Source organism: Nerophis lumbriciformis, linkage group LG19 (assembly GCF_033978685.3).
Source record: "Nerophis lumbriciformis linkage group LG19, RoL_Nlum_v2.1, whole genome shotgun sequence".
Taxonomy (NCBI): Eukaryota; Metazoa; Chordata; class Actinopteri; order Syngnathiformes; family Syngnathidae; genus Nerophis; species Nerophis lumbriciformis.
Window position 1 is genome coordinate 28345546 of NC_084566.2, and position 19205 is coordinate 28364750.

General features: G+C 41.2%; 1 protein-coding gene across 1 annotated transcript in view; it reads left to right on the forward strand.

The window, feature by feature from the left end:
- The window catches only part of LOC133618568 (contactin-associated protein-like 4), a 274944-nt gene that overhangs the window by 209371 nt on the left and 46368 nt on the right, over nt 1–19205 (forward strand). The window contains exons 18-21 of the mRNA XM_061979051.1: nt 1467–1685; nt 3915–4154; nt 6959–7183; nt 9821–9954. Coding sequence (XP_061835035.1) covers nt 1467–1685; nt 3915–4154; nt 6959–7183; nt 9821–9954 — 818 coding nt within the window. The remainder of the gene's footprint in view (nt 1–1466; nt 1686–3914; nt 4155–6958; nt 7184–9820; nt 9955–19205) is intronic.

A 19205-nucleotide genomic window follows, 5' to 3' on the forward strand; every position in this document is an offset into this window, starting at 1 on the left:
CATTCATGCACAAAGTTAAAAGTTTGGTGGACAAAATGAGACAGAAAAAGGATAAAACACGTCCTAGGAATTCGGAGAAAGTTATATATGCAAACAAACTAAGATGAGTTCAAGGACCGCCAAAATTAGTAGGACAAAACGGCGCTCGCCAAATACTCGAATCAGTGAAGCATGTTTAATATAAACAGTGTGATTTATAACAATTAGGGAGGTTTGTGTCATGCTTGTCCTACAGAAAACATACTAAAACAAAAAATATTTTTTTCCCCCTCATCTTTTTCCATTTTTCATACATTTTTTAAAAAGCTCCAGAGAGCCACTAGGGCGGCGCTAAAGAGCCGCATGCGGCTCTAGAGCCGCGGGTTGCCGACCCCCGGTCTAGTCTCTTTCGTGAATGAGCTAAATAATATTATTTGATATTTTACGGTAATGTGTTAATAATTTCACACATATTTATTGCCACCTTTCCCAACTTGTTTGTCACGTGTTGCTGGCATCAAATTCTAAAGTTAATGGTTATTTGCAAAAAAAAAAAAAATGTTTATCAGTTTGAACATCAAATATGTTGTCTTTGTAGCATATTCAACTGAATATGGGTTGAAAAGTATTTGCAATACATTGTATTCTGTTTATATTTACATCTAACACAATTTCCCAACTCATGGAAACGGGGTTTGTATATACATGTATTTGCTTTGAGCACAGAGAAGGTTGTACTACAGCACTTTTTTTTTGGTATTTTGTCATCTGTTGACTGAAGCAGACGTGGGAGTTGAAGGGACAAAAACAGAAGCTAATGCAGGATTGCTGCTGCAACAGCAGCCCCCTCCCCTCGAGGGAAATCAACGTCAGTGTGGTTGTTCCACCTCGGAATACTGCCGCTCTGCGCCCAACCTGCCTCAGATCACAGTGTAACTTTGTCGACAGGGCCTGGGAACCATTCCGGAATGAAGTTACAGAAGGGAGTGGGGATATTGTTTCATCTTGTTGTTCGCACCTACCCGCCCCGTTCTGCTTGGCCGGCACCCTCCTAAATCTTTCACTAGATGGAACCAAGCGTTCAGCCGACATACTTGGCTGAGCAGCGGCCCGCAGCAATGAAGCGCAGTGCAGTCCACAACAGGCCCGAGGCAATTATATCAATGGAACAAATGAAAGTCATCACACAATAGCGGATTGGTTCTTAGGTTTGCGAGAAGGCAATCTTTACCCCAAGGAGAGAGATGCTACGTCTTCTCAAGCTTAAGACATCCAAGCTCTCCCATCTTTTAAAAGGTGCAGGGATATGACCCTCAGCCTGTGTAAAAAATAGTCCTCAGTGTCATCGGCACAGCAGTGATGAGAGACAAAATAACAGGGGGCATAGGACGGAACCCTGAGGGACATCGCAGTAATGGAATGTATTGAATTCTGAGTGATCCAAGAAGGTTGTGGGTACAAAAAACCATAATTTTTTCTCTTGCCAGCTCCCACTCAGGTGGTTTTCTCCTTCGACGTGGGCAATGGACCGCTGGAAGTCCACGTGGAGTCGAGTGCCCCGCTGAACGACGACCGGTGGCATCAGGTCCGCGTGGAGCGCAACATAAAGGAGGCGTCCCTGCGACTGGATGCACTTCCTGCCGCCACATTGGAGGCTCCTGCCGACGGACACGTTCACCTGCAGCTTAACAGCCAGCTCTTCATTGGTAAGTGGACATAATACGTCAACATCATACTTGCCAACCCTCCCAAATTTTCCGGGAGACTCCCGAAATTCAGCGCCTCTCCTGAAAACCTCCCGGGACACATTTTCTCCCCCTCTAGCTCCATGCGGACCTGAGTGACGTCAAGTGCGCAACACCACGTAAATCGTTAGCCAACCAAAAAGTAACCCCAGTACGCTATAGCCAACATTCACCAGGAGATGGCAACAGACAAACATAGATTACTCTATTACATTATTCCCCTTTTAGAAATGTATAGAAGTTACTCAAAATAAATAAACAACCCAACCAAAAAATGCAGCAGCTTGATTAAAAAACTGTACTTAAGCCACATTCTTTTTTTTTTTTTAGTACTGAACTCTTAACCCTCATTTGTAAAAAAATAACATGCTTATTATACAAACAGTATTTGTACACCTTTAACACAGATTTTTATACTGTCTTCAGAGATTCAGTTTTTTTGGTGGTACTCGAAACCTTTCTGGGTACCTGCGAAAGGGTGTTCAGCATGGTTAGAAAAATAGTGACAGAGAATAGAACAAGGATGGACAATTCAACCCTTAACTCAACAATGAGTAGATGAGTGTTATGTGTGTGTATATATTTATTTTATTATATATATATATATATATATATATATATATATATATATATATATATATATATATATATATATATATGTCTTAATAAGGTTATCCAAAAAATAGTGCTCGATACCGTAGTAGAGCGCAATATATGTATGTGTGGGGAAAAAAATCACAAGACTATTTCATCTCTACAGGCCTGTTTCATGAGGGGGGGTACCCTCAATCATCAGGAGATGATGATTGAGGGTACCCCCCCTCATGAAACAGGCCTGTAGAGATGAAATAGTCTTGTGATTTTTTTCCCCACACATACATACATATATATATATATATATATATATATATATATATATATATATATATATATATATATATATATATAGCTAGAATTCACTGAAAGTCAAGTATTTCATATATATATGTATATATATATATATATACATATATATATATATATATATATATATATATATATATATAGCTAGAATTCACTGAAAGTCAAGTATTGACTATATATATATATATATATATATATATATATATATATATATATATATATATATATATATAAGAAATACTTGACTTTATATATAAATAAAAGTCAAGTGAAATACTTGACTTGGTGAATTCTAGCTGTAAATATACTCCTCCCCTCTTAGCCACGCCCCCAACCACGCCACCGCCCCACCCCGACCACGCGCCCCCACCTCCCGAAATCGGAGGTCTCAAGGTTGGCAAGTATGCAATATGTTCTGATTGTGTTCGGAAAAATAACCGTTGTTGATAATCATTTTGTTGCTTGGCTGGATTGCTAAAAAGTAAGCTCCAACCAGAGATGTATAAAATGATTAAACAAATTCAAAAGTCAGCAGGGCGCCGTAATAAACTTCCTGATGTGATTTATCCGTAAACGAATCGTTAATTGAACCAAAACCAAGAGGGAGTGTCATTAATCAGGCCGCCATGTAATTAGCCACTGAGATCTTTAAAGACAAACTTCACCCAGCGTGCTTATCTTCACCTTAACACTCCAACTCTGACTCTGTTTATTCATCGGAAGACAGGAAAATCCATCACTTTCCGCGTGGCTTTATCGTGGCATGAATCTCCCGTACGTCACTCGATGTCAGTAACTCTTTGGAGGGAAATCTCGCCAACAGACGGTGAGATTGGATCAGGGAAGCTATGGGAAATATTGATGTGCTTTGCCAATAATGCGCCAAACTTGTTAGCCTGCATATTAATGCTGCAGAAAGGAAATACACGTTCATTATGCAGCACTTCAGTTAATCATACATGTTGAGTTTGATGATTATATGTCACTTTTGAGTCCATGTGTAAAAGCTTTCCCTCTGCAAATGTAGATGAGGAACAAGTGCATCATTATGTGCAGAGATTGCTTGAGATGTTTTAAGCAAATCTGCTTTATTGGAGGAAACCCATTAGCCAGCAACCCATAAACATTTTGTTTATTAGTCCTAATTTTTCCTCCTAACATTTACAAGATCCTGGATTATATTGTCAGCATCAAACTGCTGTGCTGGCGCCTTGCAAGGGTTTATGACGCCATAACGATATGATTGCTTTCCAAAAAATGAAAACTATAAACTGAGCATCTGGTCAGGGGGCACGGCGTCCCGCCAAAAGGGCTTCCGGGGTTGCATTCGCGCCCTGCAGCTCAACGGCGTCACCCTGGACCTGGAAGAGAGGGCCCGCATCACACCCGGCGTTGGACCCGGCTGCCCGGGTCACTGCAGCAGCTACGGCCCGCTCTGCCGCAACCACGGACGTTGCCTGGAGAGAAGCAACGGCTTCCGCTGCGACTGCGGCCCGTCGGCCTACGCCGGAGTCTTCTGTCACGCAGGTGAGTGCTATCGTCAGTCCTGACAATTAAAGATCTGCACTATTCGTAGGGTTTATGTTTCAAGAACACTTGTGATAAAACGTTAATAATGTATGTACCCATAAAAAGCCCTAAAAATTAGAATTTTTTTGATACTCTAAACTAGGGTTGTACGGTATACCGGTACTAATAAAGTACCGCGATACTAATTGATTGAAATCGGTACTATACGGCCATTGAAAAGTATCCGTACTGTTCTTTCAACTGCGGCGGTGAGTACAGAGCCAAGGCGCATGTTGAGTGTGTCAAAATGCACACACAAAGTGCTTCAAGGTTCAAGGTTTTATTCGTCACATGCAGAATACAACACAGTGAAATGCTTTTTTCCCCCCATGCTCTTCAGATATTGCTTACAGTGGGATCCAAACACTAGTTGCAGAATCTAATACACTAAATACAAAATACATTAATTACAAGATAATAAGTTGCACAATAAGTCACAGTAGTTATGGTAGAAGTATCAGCAGTGACGTGCGGTGAGGTTGATGGCTGGTGAGGCACTGACTTCATCACAGTCAGATTTACAAACATATGAACCCTAAAGAGTATCTTATTCACCATTTGATTGGCAGCAGTTAACGGGTTATGTTTAAAAGCTCATACCAGTATTCTTCCCTGCTTGGCACTCAGCATCAAGGGTTGGAATTGGGGGTTAAATCACCAAAAATTATTCCCGGGCGCGGCGCCGCTGCTGCCCACTGCTCCCCTCACATCCCAGGGGGTGATCAAGGGATGGGTCAAATGCAGAGGACAAATTTCACCACACCTAGTGTGTGTGTGACAATCATTGGGACTTTAACTTAACTTTAACTTTACACATACAAACTGTAGCACACAAAAAAACACATTTAATAAAAAAAAACATTATTATGGTCTTACCTTTATGTAATATATTGGGTTGGAGGCAATAACCAGGCGAGGTGATGAAGTACGTCTCTTTACTGTAGACTTCAGAACAGACTCAACAGACTTGACGTCAGGTACGCAACACCACGTAAATCGTTGGCCAACCAAAAAGTAACCCTAGTACGCTATAGCCAAAATTAACCAGGAGATGGCAACAGACAAACATAGATCACTCTATTACATTCCTCCCCTGGTTTCTCATAGTCATTCACATCGACGTCCCACTGGGGTGAGTTTTTCCTTGCCCTTATGTGGGCTCTGTACCGAGGATGTCGTTGTGGCTTGTGCAGCACTTTGAGACACTTGTGATTTAGGGTTATATAAATAAACATTGATTGATTGATGATTGATTTTAGAAATGTAGAAGTAATTTACTCATAAGAAATAAACAACCCAACCAAAAAATACAGCAGCTCAATAAGAAGCCAAAAAGTGCAAAAACAATAATGTTCGTGTTGGAGGAGTTGTGAATGAATGAAATATGAAATCCGTGCTGCAGTCTGCAGGTGTACCTAATGTTGTGGCCCTGCAGTTATTCACAACTCCTCCAACACGAACATTATTGTTTTTGCACTTTTTGGCTTCTTATTTAATAACTTTTTTAAATAGATTCAATCTTGCACGTGGAAAGTTTAAGTGTGGGCTTTAGTTGATATAACACTCCCGTCAAGGGGTGCATTCTACGGCGGGAGAACATTCTCTACCACCAGGAGGCGGGATTACTGCGAGCCTCACACAGTGCGTCTTCGCAGCAGTTTTATGATTGCTCAGCACAAGAAATACGTTACACACATACAGTTGTTGACAAAATACACTGTACATTATATACCTCAGCTAACTAAACTATGGAAATGTATAATATAATTCATATAGCAATACGGTCTCACTGCACAGCAGGCCAGCAGTTAGCCGAGTCCGCAATCCATGGTGAGGCACAACTGAGTGACGTGCCTCAACTGGCTGCTGATCACCGCAAGTCTCTTCTCAGCATTTGAATGGCAAATGTGAAAATTCAGCAATTTTGAATAAAAATAATCTAAAACTGGTTAAGTTAAATGGAAAATAACTTTATAGTATAATCACTGGATACATTTAACAATTTAATAAATTTTTTTTTCTTTTTACATTTTTTTTCTTTCCATGATGGCAGGTGAGGCCCCGCCTCACCTGCCTCTAGTGACTGCACGTCACTGAGTATCAGTACAAGTAGAAGTACAGTAGTCAAATACAATACCAGTGCAAAATCAAATAGTATAACAGTATATGCAGTGTATACAGTATATACAGTATATACAGTACAGGAAGCAACAAATATTAAGGTGTCTACAGTTCTTTGGCAGTTGAGTAGTGGCAGTAGTATGAACAAAGGTAATGGAACAGTATGACGATGGGGGAGGTGGTATGGTATTTTTTTTGTTTTGTTTTTTTGTCATAAAAAAATACAATCATGTGTGCTTACAGACTGTATCCCTGCAGACTGTATTGATATATATATATAATGTAGGAACCACAAATATTAATAACAGAAAGAAACAACCCTTTTGTGCGAATGAGTGTAAATGGGGGAGGGAGTTTTCTTTGGGTTGGTGCACTAATTGTAAGTGTATCTTGTGTTTTTTATGTTGATTTAATAAATAAAAAAATAAAAAAATTATTTTTATTTTTTTCTTGTGCGGCCCGGTACCAATCGATCCTCGGACCGGTGGTTGGGGACCACTGGTTTAGAGTATCAAGTAGGTGGTACTTGGTATTTTTTCAAAAAAGTACCACCTCAGAAAACAAGTTATTAAACTAAGGTGTCCCCCCTCACAGACACAGGAAGTTTCCTCGTTTGACCCTAACCGCGTGTACTTCTACAGAAGTGTCGGCCGTTTTCAAGCCGACGACATCTGTCCGCTACACCTTCAAAGAGCCCTACAATTGGAGCAAGAACATCAGCGCGCCGCCATCCTCCATCTTGTCTGACTTGAGCCCGAGGACGGAGAACGTGTCCCTGAGCTTCAGGACCAGCCAGAGTCCGGCTCTTCTGCTCTACGTGTCTTCGTCCCAGCGGGAGTACCTGGCGCTGCTAATCAACAAGCATGGTGAGGACTGTGGCTTTTGTTCCCTACGCTCCTATACTCGACCTCATCTCACCTTCGGTCACCCTCTCAGACTCTCATTTTCACCTTTCATCTCCTCTGCGTCTTATCTTGTCCACCATCCCCGTCGCCTTTGTCTCACGTTGACCTCCCTTTCATTACCCCCCTGCTCCTCTTCCAGCTCCTATCAGGCTCTGTCAGTCGCTTCCTCTCTCCTGTCAGTCTCTTTTGCCTTTTCATCGGTCCAGCTGGGGGCTTTATTACGAGTTGCCTCAGCCAGCGGGAGAAAAAGTCTGCTGCAGGCATTAGTGGGACATATGAAGAGCGCTTGTGAGGGTTCTGCTCGATGAGAGTAAGGTCAGCGGGTTAGGCAATGGAACTCATGCATGTTTGCTCTGTGTCCATTTGCTGCGGAAATATTGACATATCACACAATCCAATTCTTGTATTTGACTATAACGGCGCATTCCAGTTGTACTGGCAAGTCAGAATTTCCGAATTCCTAGTCGGGAATTTCAGCTGGAACCCACCCCGAGGTCGGATTTCCTACTCTGAAATTTGGAGAGTCTTTGCCAACCTAGAAGGTTTCAAATATGGCTACTGATAGTACAAAACCCAAAACCAGTGAAGTTGGCACGTTGTGTGAATCTTAAATAAAAACAAAATACAATGATTTGCAAATCCTTTTCAACCTATATTCAACTAAATAGATTGCAAGGACAAGATATTTAACGTTCTAACTGGTAAACTTTGTTATTTTTTGCAAATATTAGCTCATTTGGAATTTGATGCCTGCAACAGGTTTCAAAAAATCTGGCACAAGTGGCAAAAAAGACTGATAAAGTTGAGAAATGCTCATCAAACACTTATTTGGAACATCCCACGGGTGAACGGACTAATAGGGAACAGGTGGGTGCCATGATTGGGTATAAAATATGAAATGCTCAGTCATTCACAGACGAGAATGAGGCGAGGGTCACCACTTTGTGAACAAATGCGTGAGCAAATTGCCCAACAGTTTAAGAACAACATTTCTCAACGAGCTATTGTAAGGAATTTAGAGATTTCACCATCTACGGTCCGTAATATCATCAAAAGGTTCAGAGAATCTGGAGAAATCACTGCACATAAGCGGTAAGCATGAAAACCAACATTGAATGCCCGTGACCTTCGATCCCTCAGGCGGTACTGCATCAAAAAGCGACATCAGTGTGTAAAGGATATCACCACATGGGCTCAGGGACACTTCAGAAAACCATGGTCAGAAACTACAGTTTGTCGCTACATCTGTAAGGGCATGTTAAAACTCTGCTACACAAAACGAAAGCCATTTATCAACAACACCCAGAAACGCCTCCGGACTGATGCAAACTGGAGAATTATTCTGTGGTCTAAAGAATCCACGTTTCATATTGTTTTTGGACGTTGTGTCCTCAGGAACAAAGAGGAAAAGAACCATATGGATTGTTATAGGCGCAAAGTTCAAAAGCCTGCATCTGTGATGGTATGGGGGTGTATTAGTGTCCAAGGCATGGGTAACTTACACATCTGTGAAGGCACCATTAATTCTGAAAGGTACATACAGGTTTTGGAGCAACATATGTTGCCATCCAAGCAACGTCTTTTTCATGGACGCCCCTGCTTATTTTAGCAAGACAATGCCAAGCCACGTGTTACAACAGTGTGTAAGAGTAAAAGAGCGTGGGTACTAGACTGGCCTGCCTGTAGTCCAGACCTGTCTCCCATTGAAAATGCGTGGCACATTATGAAGCGTAAAATACGACAACGGAGACCCCGGACTGTTACTGTAACTTAAGCTGTACATCAAGCAAGAATGGGAAAGAATTCAAAAATTTTACTGAGTGTTGTTAAAAGGAAAGGCCATGTAACACAGTGGTAAAAATGCCTCTGTGCCAACTTTTTTGCAATGTGTTGCTGCCATTAAATTCTAAGTTAATGATTATTTGCAAATACAAATTAGGTTTCTCAGTTCGAACATTAAATATCTTGTCTTTGCAGTCTATTCAATTGAATATAAGTTGAAAAGAAATTGCAACTCATTGTATTCTGTTTTTATTTATCATTTACACAACGTACCAACTTCACTTCAACTTTAATAGAAGCTCCTGTAATGTCCGTTATTAACACGTCTGACTAGTTTTTGTCGAACTAAATCATTCGAATAAGATGTATTGTCGGACGAATATTATGGTAATGTTACTGTAATGCATTTTTGTCCAGAAGTTGTTTATATTCAGATAAGGCAAGCACAGTAATAACTTTCGTGGATGTGACCATCTTGATTTCCGACTTTGTAACTGTTATCGCTGATACCTCGGCTGTGATGTCATTCCCAGCCACGGCTTCCGAGGTAAATGGAATGCAGCATAAATATTCATCAGGAGGAGGACAATGAGTTTGATATTTAGAGCCCTCTCAGGGATTTCATGAAATCGTCTCTCAATGCCGGTGCTAATGCTAATATTAGCTAAATTAATTAGAGTGCATTGTGTTATTGATAGGGAATGAGCGCATAATCCTTTTAATATGGCAAGGCTTATTCAGGGGAATAAGTATACCAGAAAATAAGAAGATTAGAGCTTTTGATGAAGAGAAAATGTGTCTTGTGTGTGTGTGTAGATAAGCTGGAGGTGCGCTACAAGCTACACAGCAGCAGAGAAGTAGAGGTGTTGAGGAGCAAAGCAAAGAGTTTGGCTGACGGTCGTCTCCACACACTGAACATGAGGAGAATGACGGACATCGTGTCTCTGCAGGTGACGCACACACGTAGATCACAATGTATCCTACCTGCACTGCAAAAACTGAAATCTAAGTAAGATTAAATACCTCAAATAAGGGTGATAGTTGCTTATTTTCTGTCTGATAAGATAATTCTTCTCACTAAGCAGATTTTATGTTAGAGTGTTTTACTTGTTTAAAGGGTTTTGGTCCGAAATGATCTCAGTAAGATATTACAGCTTGTTGCTGAGATTTTATGACCTATATTGAGTAAAACATGCTTGAAACTAGAATATCAAGTGTTGCAAAGCTGTGTCATCAACACTCACAAGTATAAAACTAATTTTTCAAAGTAATAATTTCTTACTTCAAGCATGAAAAAAAAAAATCATTATGCCGAGCGCATATCATTATGTCAAGATAATGGCACTAGCATTTGTGAAGTGAATTACATTTTATATAGCGCTTTTTCTCAAGTGACTTAAAGCGCTTTACATTGTGAAACCCAATATCTAAGTTACATATAAACCAGTGTGGGTGGCACTGGGAGCAGGTGGGTAAAGTGTCTTGCCCAAGGACACAACGGCAGGGACTAGGATGGCGGAAGCGGGGATCGAACCTGCAACCCTCAAGTTGCTGGCACGGCCGCTCTACCAACCGAGCTATACCGCCCCATTTGCTTAATTTAAGAATATTTTTCAACATATTGAGCAAAAAAAGTATCTTTTTTTTCTACCAAGAAAAGTGCACTTGTTATTAGTGACAATGTACATATTTTAAAGTATTTTTGTTAGCTAATTTTACTTGTTTGGGAAAGTCTCGACAAGTCGAATTTTCTTGTTCTATTGGCAGATAATTTTGCTTACCGTATTTTTCGGAGTATAAGTCGCACCGGAGTATAAGTCGCACCTGCCGAAAATGCATAATAAAGAAGGAAAAAAACATATATAAGTTGCACTTGAAAAAAACTGCGACTCATAGTCGCAGTTTTTGAACACTGACTTATTGCAGTGTGGCATCACTTATAGTTGAACTGCGTTTTTGGGGGGGATTTTGCTTAAATTCACAATCCAAACGTGAGACAAGCAGACATATTTCCTTTTTTTAGACATTAAATTGCAAATAAAAGCTGGGATAAAAGCTAGGAAGAGGTGTCTAACAATGAAGATCATTAACCTCTTAAGGCCCAAACTGTTTGTTTACATGCTTTTTTTTATTTCTCTTTGCTATTTGGGCTTATTGGACCCTAATTAGAATAAAAACTAAGAATCATCATTTTATATGAGGTACTTAGTCCATAAGTAACAAACGTGTACTTCTTGTTTAGTGACATGCTAATTCTTATTTTTACACTTTTTTTTCAAATTCCATTGTATGTTATACTCTTTTGACACCACCAGATAGCAGTATAAGTGTCCACATAAGCGGCCATAAGACCCCAATTCAGTAGTGTACACAATTTTGGAAGTAAGAGCTAAAAAGTGCTGTCCACGCATGTGGCCACAAAGTCTTTTAAAGTGAAGTTAAAGTTAAAGTTCCAATGATAGTCACACACACACTGGTGGTGGTGAAATGTGTCCTCTGCATTTGACCCATCCCCTTGTTCCACCCCCTGGGAGGTGAGGGGAGCAGTGAGCTGCAGCGTTGGCCGCGCTCAGGAATCATTTGGTGATTTAACCCTCAATTCCAACCCTTGATGCTGAGTGCCAAGCAGGGAGGTAATGGGTCCATACTTTCCAACCCACCCGATTTTCCCGGGAGACAGAATGTCAGTGCCCTTCTCGAAAATCTCCCGGGGCAACCATTCTCCCGAATTTCTCCCGATTTCCACCCGGACAACAATATTAGGGGCGTGCCTTAAAGGCACTGCCTTTAGCGTCCTCTACAACCTGTCGTCACGTCCGCTTTTCCTCCGTACATACAGCGTGCCGGACCAGTCACACAATATATGCAACTTTTACACACACATAAGTGAACGCAAAGCATACTTGATCAACAGCCATACAGGTCACACTGAGGGTGGCCGTATAAACAACTTTAACACTGTTACAAATATGCGCCACACTGTGAACCCACACCAAACAAGAATGACAAACACATTTCGGGAGAACATCCGCACCGTAGCACAACATAAACACAACGGAACAAATACCCAGAACCCCTTGCTGCACTAACTCTTCCGGGACGCTACAATATACACCCCCCGCTACCACCAACCCCCTCCCCGCCCGCATCTCCCGAATTCGGAGGTCTCAAGGTTGGCAAGTATGAATGGGTCCCATTTTTATAGTCTTTAGTATGACTTTTGTTTGAACTCACAACCTCCCAGTCTCAGGGCGGACACTTTAAACACAAGGCCACTGAGTGGGGATTGGATCTATTCCGCCTGTAAAGCGCTCTAAAAAAAACATTCTAAAACCTCCATCAATGTTTGATATGCACACTGTAAGTATATATCTAATGTAGTAACTGGCACATTTATAATAACATGTAACATTTACGAATTTTGCTCATTTTAAGAATTGTGGTGATGTGTTCAGTTCACAACGTACGCCATTTGCTTTAACAATAACTACTACTAATCATGGCATACTTCATGAGAGCCAGCAACGACTACAAATGATGATCCACAACCTTATATTTTTGAGCCTGAATATAGGGAGGATGAGATCCAAGTTTTAGAAACTGAATGCTAAGCCGATTCAGCTCCCGTAAAATGCTAAGCATCATGTAGTAATAGTACTAAGTCACACACAAGAAATACAAACTACGAACATAACACAACAATCACTTACTGTACAATGTCTGCTCTCACTGGGATGCCGACTGTTAGGATGTTCATATCTTTCAGCACAAGTGTTCCCAGTTTAGATGATTAATTCGTCATAATCCTCACTCCTCAGGTAAAATAAAAATAGTGGGAGCAAATTAGTATATGGTAATGTCTTCCTCATGATGTCCATCCATCCATTTTCTACCGCCTGTCCCGTTCGGGGCCGCGGTGGTGCTGGAGCCTATACCAGCTGCATTCGGGCGGAAGGCGGTGTACACCCTGGACAAGTCGCCACCTCGTCACAGGGCCAACACTGATAGACAGACAACATTCACACTCACATTCACACACAAGGGCCAATTTTTGTGTTGCCAATCAACCTATCCCCAGGTGCATGTCTTTGGAGGTGGGAGGAAGCCGGAGTACCCGAAGGGAACCCACTTCAGGTCTAAATTAAATTTCAAATTCGACCATCTTCTCAGTTTAGTAACACAACCTTCTACTATACAAGTGCAGGGCATGATTTATATACTAGCACAAACTTTTACCAACTCAATATTAGCTATAAGCTAGTTACTTTTCGGTGATCAATACACAGGGTTACTAAAAGTACTTCCACGGCCTTAGCGCTTATAATAACAATGTTGCTAATACTTGGGTACCGTATTTTTTGGACTATAAGTCGCAGTTTTTTGCATAGTTTGGCCGGGGGTGCAACTTATACTCAGGAGCGACTTATGTGTGAAATTATTAACACATTAGCGTAAAATATCAAATAATATTATTTAGCTCATTCACGTAAGAGACTAGACGTATAAGATTTCATGGGATTTAGCGATTAGGAGTGACAGATTGTTTGGTAAACGTATAGCATGTTCTATATGTTATAGTTATTTGAATGACTCTTACCATAATATGTTACGTTAACATACCAGGCACGTTCTCAGTTGGTTATTTATGCCTCATATAACGTACACTTATTCAGCCTGTTGTTCACTATTCTTTATTTATTTTAAATTGCCTTTCAAATGTCTATTCTTGGTGTTTGGTTTTATCAAATCAATTTCCCCCAAAAATGCGACTTATACTCCAGTGCGACTTATATATGTTTTTTCCCTTCTTTATTATGCATTTTCGGCTGGTGCGACTTATACTCCGGCGCGACTTATAGTCCGAAAAATACGGTAATATGCAGGTCACGACATGTAAATTAAGTAAATGGCTTTATTACCTGGAATAAATGAGAATGAGATTATTAGATTTTTACACTTATTTGCTTTGCCAGCTGTAGTACAAAGCTAAGATGTTTTGTTCAGACAGTGTAGCATACATTAAATGACATTCAATGGATTGCTTTTAGCATCTCTGATGTACAAAATGCATCATTCAATGTTTCTGTACGCGACCATCGCTGGGGAAAGATATAAACACCCCTGCTCTTTGTGGAAAAACAATATAAACTTCTTAAATTTAATTGAGCATATTTGCATAGTTATTATGCTCAGCCCCAATGTTACGTTCTTTCCAGCTAAAATCACAATGATGAAGGGAACGACAGGATAATGACCTGTTAGAACGCAGACATCCTCGCCTGGATGCCAAACTCCCATCAGAAGCAGTTCAAGAGCATCTGATGAAATATTAACTGTGTTTGCGGAGTCCTCTTATCTCATAGGCAGTAGATGATGTATGAAGTAAAAACCATCTAAGCGCTGAGTTTAATTAATATTATCGAATTAGATCGCATACAAGGTAACCTTCCCTCATCTTGAATCATGATGATATTAACATCTTTGCTCAGGGCGAGCTCTCACTAAGACAGTGTCATCCCCTCCTAATATAAAAGCTACCAAATATGTTTAAAGCAAACATCACATAACCTATTCTATAGTGATAGAATTGGTGATGGTCTAGTTTAGCATTAGCCATACCACTAATATCACTGTTAGTTGAGGAGAAGGGGGCAAAAAAGAGAGAGAGAAGCGGCAGGTAAACTGGTCTAAAACAGAGTCTATTTAAAAGCTACAGTTTATAAATGAGTTTTAAGGTGGGACTTAAATGTTTCCACCGAAGTGGCATCTCTAACTGTTGCCGGTAGGGCGTTCCAGACTACTTCAGCCCGAAAAGAAAACGCTCTAGAGCCTGCAGACTATTTTGGGGCTCTGGGAATCACTAACAAGTCGGCATTCTTTTAAATATAAGTTTCTAGACAGAACGTAGGGTACAATACAATCGCCAAGATAAGATGGATATAAACTGTTTGATATTTTGTATGCAAGTAATAAAACCTTAAAGTCGCATCTTAAGGTGGTCCAGTATAGGCGTAATATGATCAAACTTTTGTGTCCTAATCAAACGTCTAGCAGCTGCATTTTTACCAACTGTAGTCTTTTAATGCTGGACATGGGGGGGTCCCGAAAATAATAGGTTACAGTTGTCAGGTTCAAACACTGATGACATCTATTAAACAAGACAAGAAGCAAGGAATTAAACAGAGACAGAATTCAATTTAGCTCAATTGAGGAGAAACGCGTAGAGACTGTACCCTTGCACAGTGTCGTCCCACGCTCTGACGAAAGATTGTACGCCTCCTCTTTTATTTGGACTTTCCCTGATTACCGGTACATGGCAACAGCTGTTTCTAAGGGTGAGGGGTCGTAAACAGCCATCGCCTTTGGTTACAAAACAGTTCAAAGAAAAGGTCGTAAAACAGTTCAAAGAAAAGGTGCCTGGAGGGAGGTCAGGCCCTGCCTCCTCTCCGCTTTGCAGATCTTGGGTCAAGATAAAATCTTCCTGTGGATTACAATACATCAAAGAAACCGACACCCTCATGTCGCTCCCCATCCTACACAGTGGAGTTTTACAAGCCTTTTGCTTGGTAGGATGAAATATTTATGGATGAAATAGAACAGATTTTTCCGATTTTGCTGAGATGAAAGAAGTAACATTCTTAATTTGCAGCTCAAACAAGAGAGTTCGGTCAAAAATAATACCAAGATTCTTCACCGAGTCGCTTTGTACGATTTTTCTATAATAAAATTTTAATGTGCTATCCTTAAACAAGTGCCTAAGTTTAGCAAGACCGATAATCAACATCTCCGTTTTCTTAGCGTTCAGATGCAGGAAGTTGCCGGACATCCATCGTTTGATATTATTAAGACATGCTTCCAGATGACTACAATCTGGCATGTTGGTCAGCTTTAGGGACATGCAAAGTAGGGTGTCATCAGCATAATAGTGAAAACTAACACCCAATTTGCGAATGATGTCGCCTAGCAGCAGTATATATACATGCTGAAAACTTACTTTAACATACACTAAGGTCAAATTATGGTATACACAGTGCATTCTTTCAGTGAGATAGGAGTTAAACCATTTGTTTTAGTAAAGAACTGCATAAAGTTATCAGCCGAGTGGGTGTAGCTACTGGGAGAAGACCTTAGTTTGGTTGTTTAACCAAAATTTGTGATCGTTTTTATTGGGGCGATTAATATTAGAGTAATAGCTAATGTAAGACATGCTTATAGATTATTAAACTATCACTCCAAGCTTGATGGAAGACCTGGAGTTTAGCCGCATGTCATTTGCATTCCTGCTTTCTCAATGATTGTTGTTTAAGAGCTCTGTTTTTTTCCGTAAACCAATGGTTACAAAGGTATTCTTAGGGCCCTTTTAAGTTTTACGGTGCTATACCATCAATGGCGTTGTGCAAGGCATCATTGAAGTTAAAGTTAAAAAGTTAAAGTACCAATGATTGTCACACACACACTAGGTGTGGTCAAATTAACATCTACATTTGACCCATCCCCTTGTTCACCCCCAAGGAGGTGAGGGGAGCAGTGAGCTGCAGCGGTGGCCGTGCTCGGGAATCATTTTTGGTGATTTAAACCCCAATTCCAACCCGTGATGCTGAGTGCCAAGCAGGGAGGCAATGGGTCTCATTTTTATAGTCTTTGATTTGAACTCACGACTTACCGATCTCAGGGCGGACACTAACCACAAGGTTGGTAATTAGGCTGTCATTAGAGCCTACACAATTTGGGAACGGCGCCGACAGAGTCGTAGTTGTAGCAGCATTAATTTTCCATCCAGCCAACCATCTTCTTCCGCTTATCCGAAGCCCAGATTTCCCTTTCCCCAGCTCCTTCGTCCAGCTCTTCCCCGGGGATCCCGAGGCATTCCCAGGCCAGCTGGGAGACATAGTCTCTCCACCGTGTCCTGGGTCTTTCCCGTGGTCTCCTACCAGTCGGACACGCCCTAAACACCTCCCCAGGGAGGCGGTCGGGGGGCATTCTGACCAGATGCCCGAACCACCTCATCTGGCTCCTCTCAATGTGTAGGAGCAGCAGCTTTACTATGAGCTCCCCCCGGATGACAGAGCTTCTCACCCTATCTCTAAGGGAGAGCTCTGCCACCCGACGGAGGAAACTCATTTCGGCCGCTTATACCCGTGATCTTGTCCTTTTGGTCATAACCCAAAGCTCATGACCATAGGCAAGGATAAGGACATAGATCAACCAGTAAATTGAGAAATTTGCCTTTCAACTCAGCTCCTTCTTCACCACGACGGACCGATACAGGGTCGGCATCACTGCAGGCGCTGCACTGATCCACTCTTTCCTCACTTGTGAACAAGACCCGAGGTACTTCAACTCTTCCACTTGGGGAAGGATCTCCTCCCAACCCAGAGATGGCACTCCACCCTTTTCCGAGTGAGAACAATGGACTCGAACTTGGAAGTGCTGATTTTCATCCCAGTCGCTTCACACTCAGCTGCGAAACGATCCAGTGAGAGCTGAAGATCCTGTTCAGATGAAGCCAGCAGGACCACATCATCCGCAAAAAGCAGAGACCTAATCCTAATTTCGCAAGATTAGAGCGGCAATATTTCATAGTAGCAACCAACTCATGACTTTCTAACCGGGCAGCGAGTTTAGAAACCCTAGCGCAGAGCCGGCCGGGATGACCACGGCCTGCGCCCAATTGATTGGTCGCTGCAAAGTCACTCGCATGTGCCTTGAGCACGCCACCTTCGGTGGCCAAAGGAAACACAACTCTACTTTTATTAATGGATTAAGTGCATATTTTGCAAAAACTTGCAAAATGGCCGAAATCTGTAGTTTTTCTCACAGAGGTGTCTATGATGAGCTCTACAACAAAAACTACAGAATGGCGGCCCTCAATCCATACATTATAAATCTATGCAGTCTCAATTGTGACATTAGGAGGAATTGAGTGTTGAGGTTATAAACCACGCTATAATGAACACAATAGCGGATGAATGCACAAAATACAATAAATGTATTTTAAATTGTAATCCAATTGTGGCATCTTTATAACATATTTTTCTGCAACTCTACAAGATTAGTTTTCTTTTTGTATCCTGATTACAGAAACCTGATTGAATTATAATAGCCAATTCATGTACCTATTGGGTGTTATTGTAGCCTATATAAACCAAACCAGTGGTTTTCAGGGAGTCTTTAACTGGGAGTGGCCCTAAATCATAACATACACCAGAAAAATACATGCAGGCATGGTTTTGTAGCTTTTGTCAAACTTACCCTGAAGGCGTTCTGACATCCAGTGTTTGGATAAGTTCTAAGCTTCCTCCGAGTTAGCTGGGAGGATGTTTCAAAGTCTTTCAACCATTTGTGTACCTCATCTTCGGAGGTAATACTTCATTTAATTTGGGCCCTAAATTTACCTTCTCCACTCTCCTCATAGGTGCATACCAAGTGGTCGTAGCCCTTTCTGAAAGAAACAAAGAAAGTAAGAAATCAGCCACCAAACTGGATCCCCTCAACGCCATGGGGGGAATCCAGTTTCTTTCCATAAAAGTTGTAAACAGAATCGGTGACAAAGGGCAGCCCTGGCGGAGTCCAACCCTCACTGGAAACGGGTTCGACTTACTGCCGGTAATGCAGACCAAGCTCTGACACTGATCATACAAGGGGACGAGTTACATGTTAGGAGGAGATGCCTCGTTAAGCAAAAAAAAAATATCTGGTTTTAACCATGTCTCTAATGACCTTATTAACTAATAACACTCTGGGAGACAATGATCTGATGTTTAAAAAAAGCCCATATTGTAGGTAGTGGGCTTTTTGAGCACATCTCGGAGTTGATACAATTGGAATCTGGAAATTACTTGCTAGTTGCTGCAGTTGATTTGTTGATAATTTGCCACCTCAGTAGATTGCATATCCATCTCTGGCACAGTCTCTGCAGGAAAAAGCATTATGCGAGGTATCTATTATGCTATGAGAAATGCTATGTGTGCAGGAATTTTCCAGCCTGGCGCTGGTTATTTTTAGCTTAAGTGACTCCTCACCCAAGCTAACAGCCTTTTCTAGTGTAGGTTGTCAAGTGAAACTCAAACAGTGATCAATGTTCCTAGAATTAGTGATGACACCTTCCCGATTAGAGTGAAGGGCCATCCAACCTCAACAGGCCCGGTTTTCCCCAGAAGGAGGGCCAATTATCAATAAAGTTATACATTTGTTCTCTACA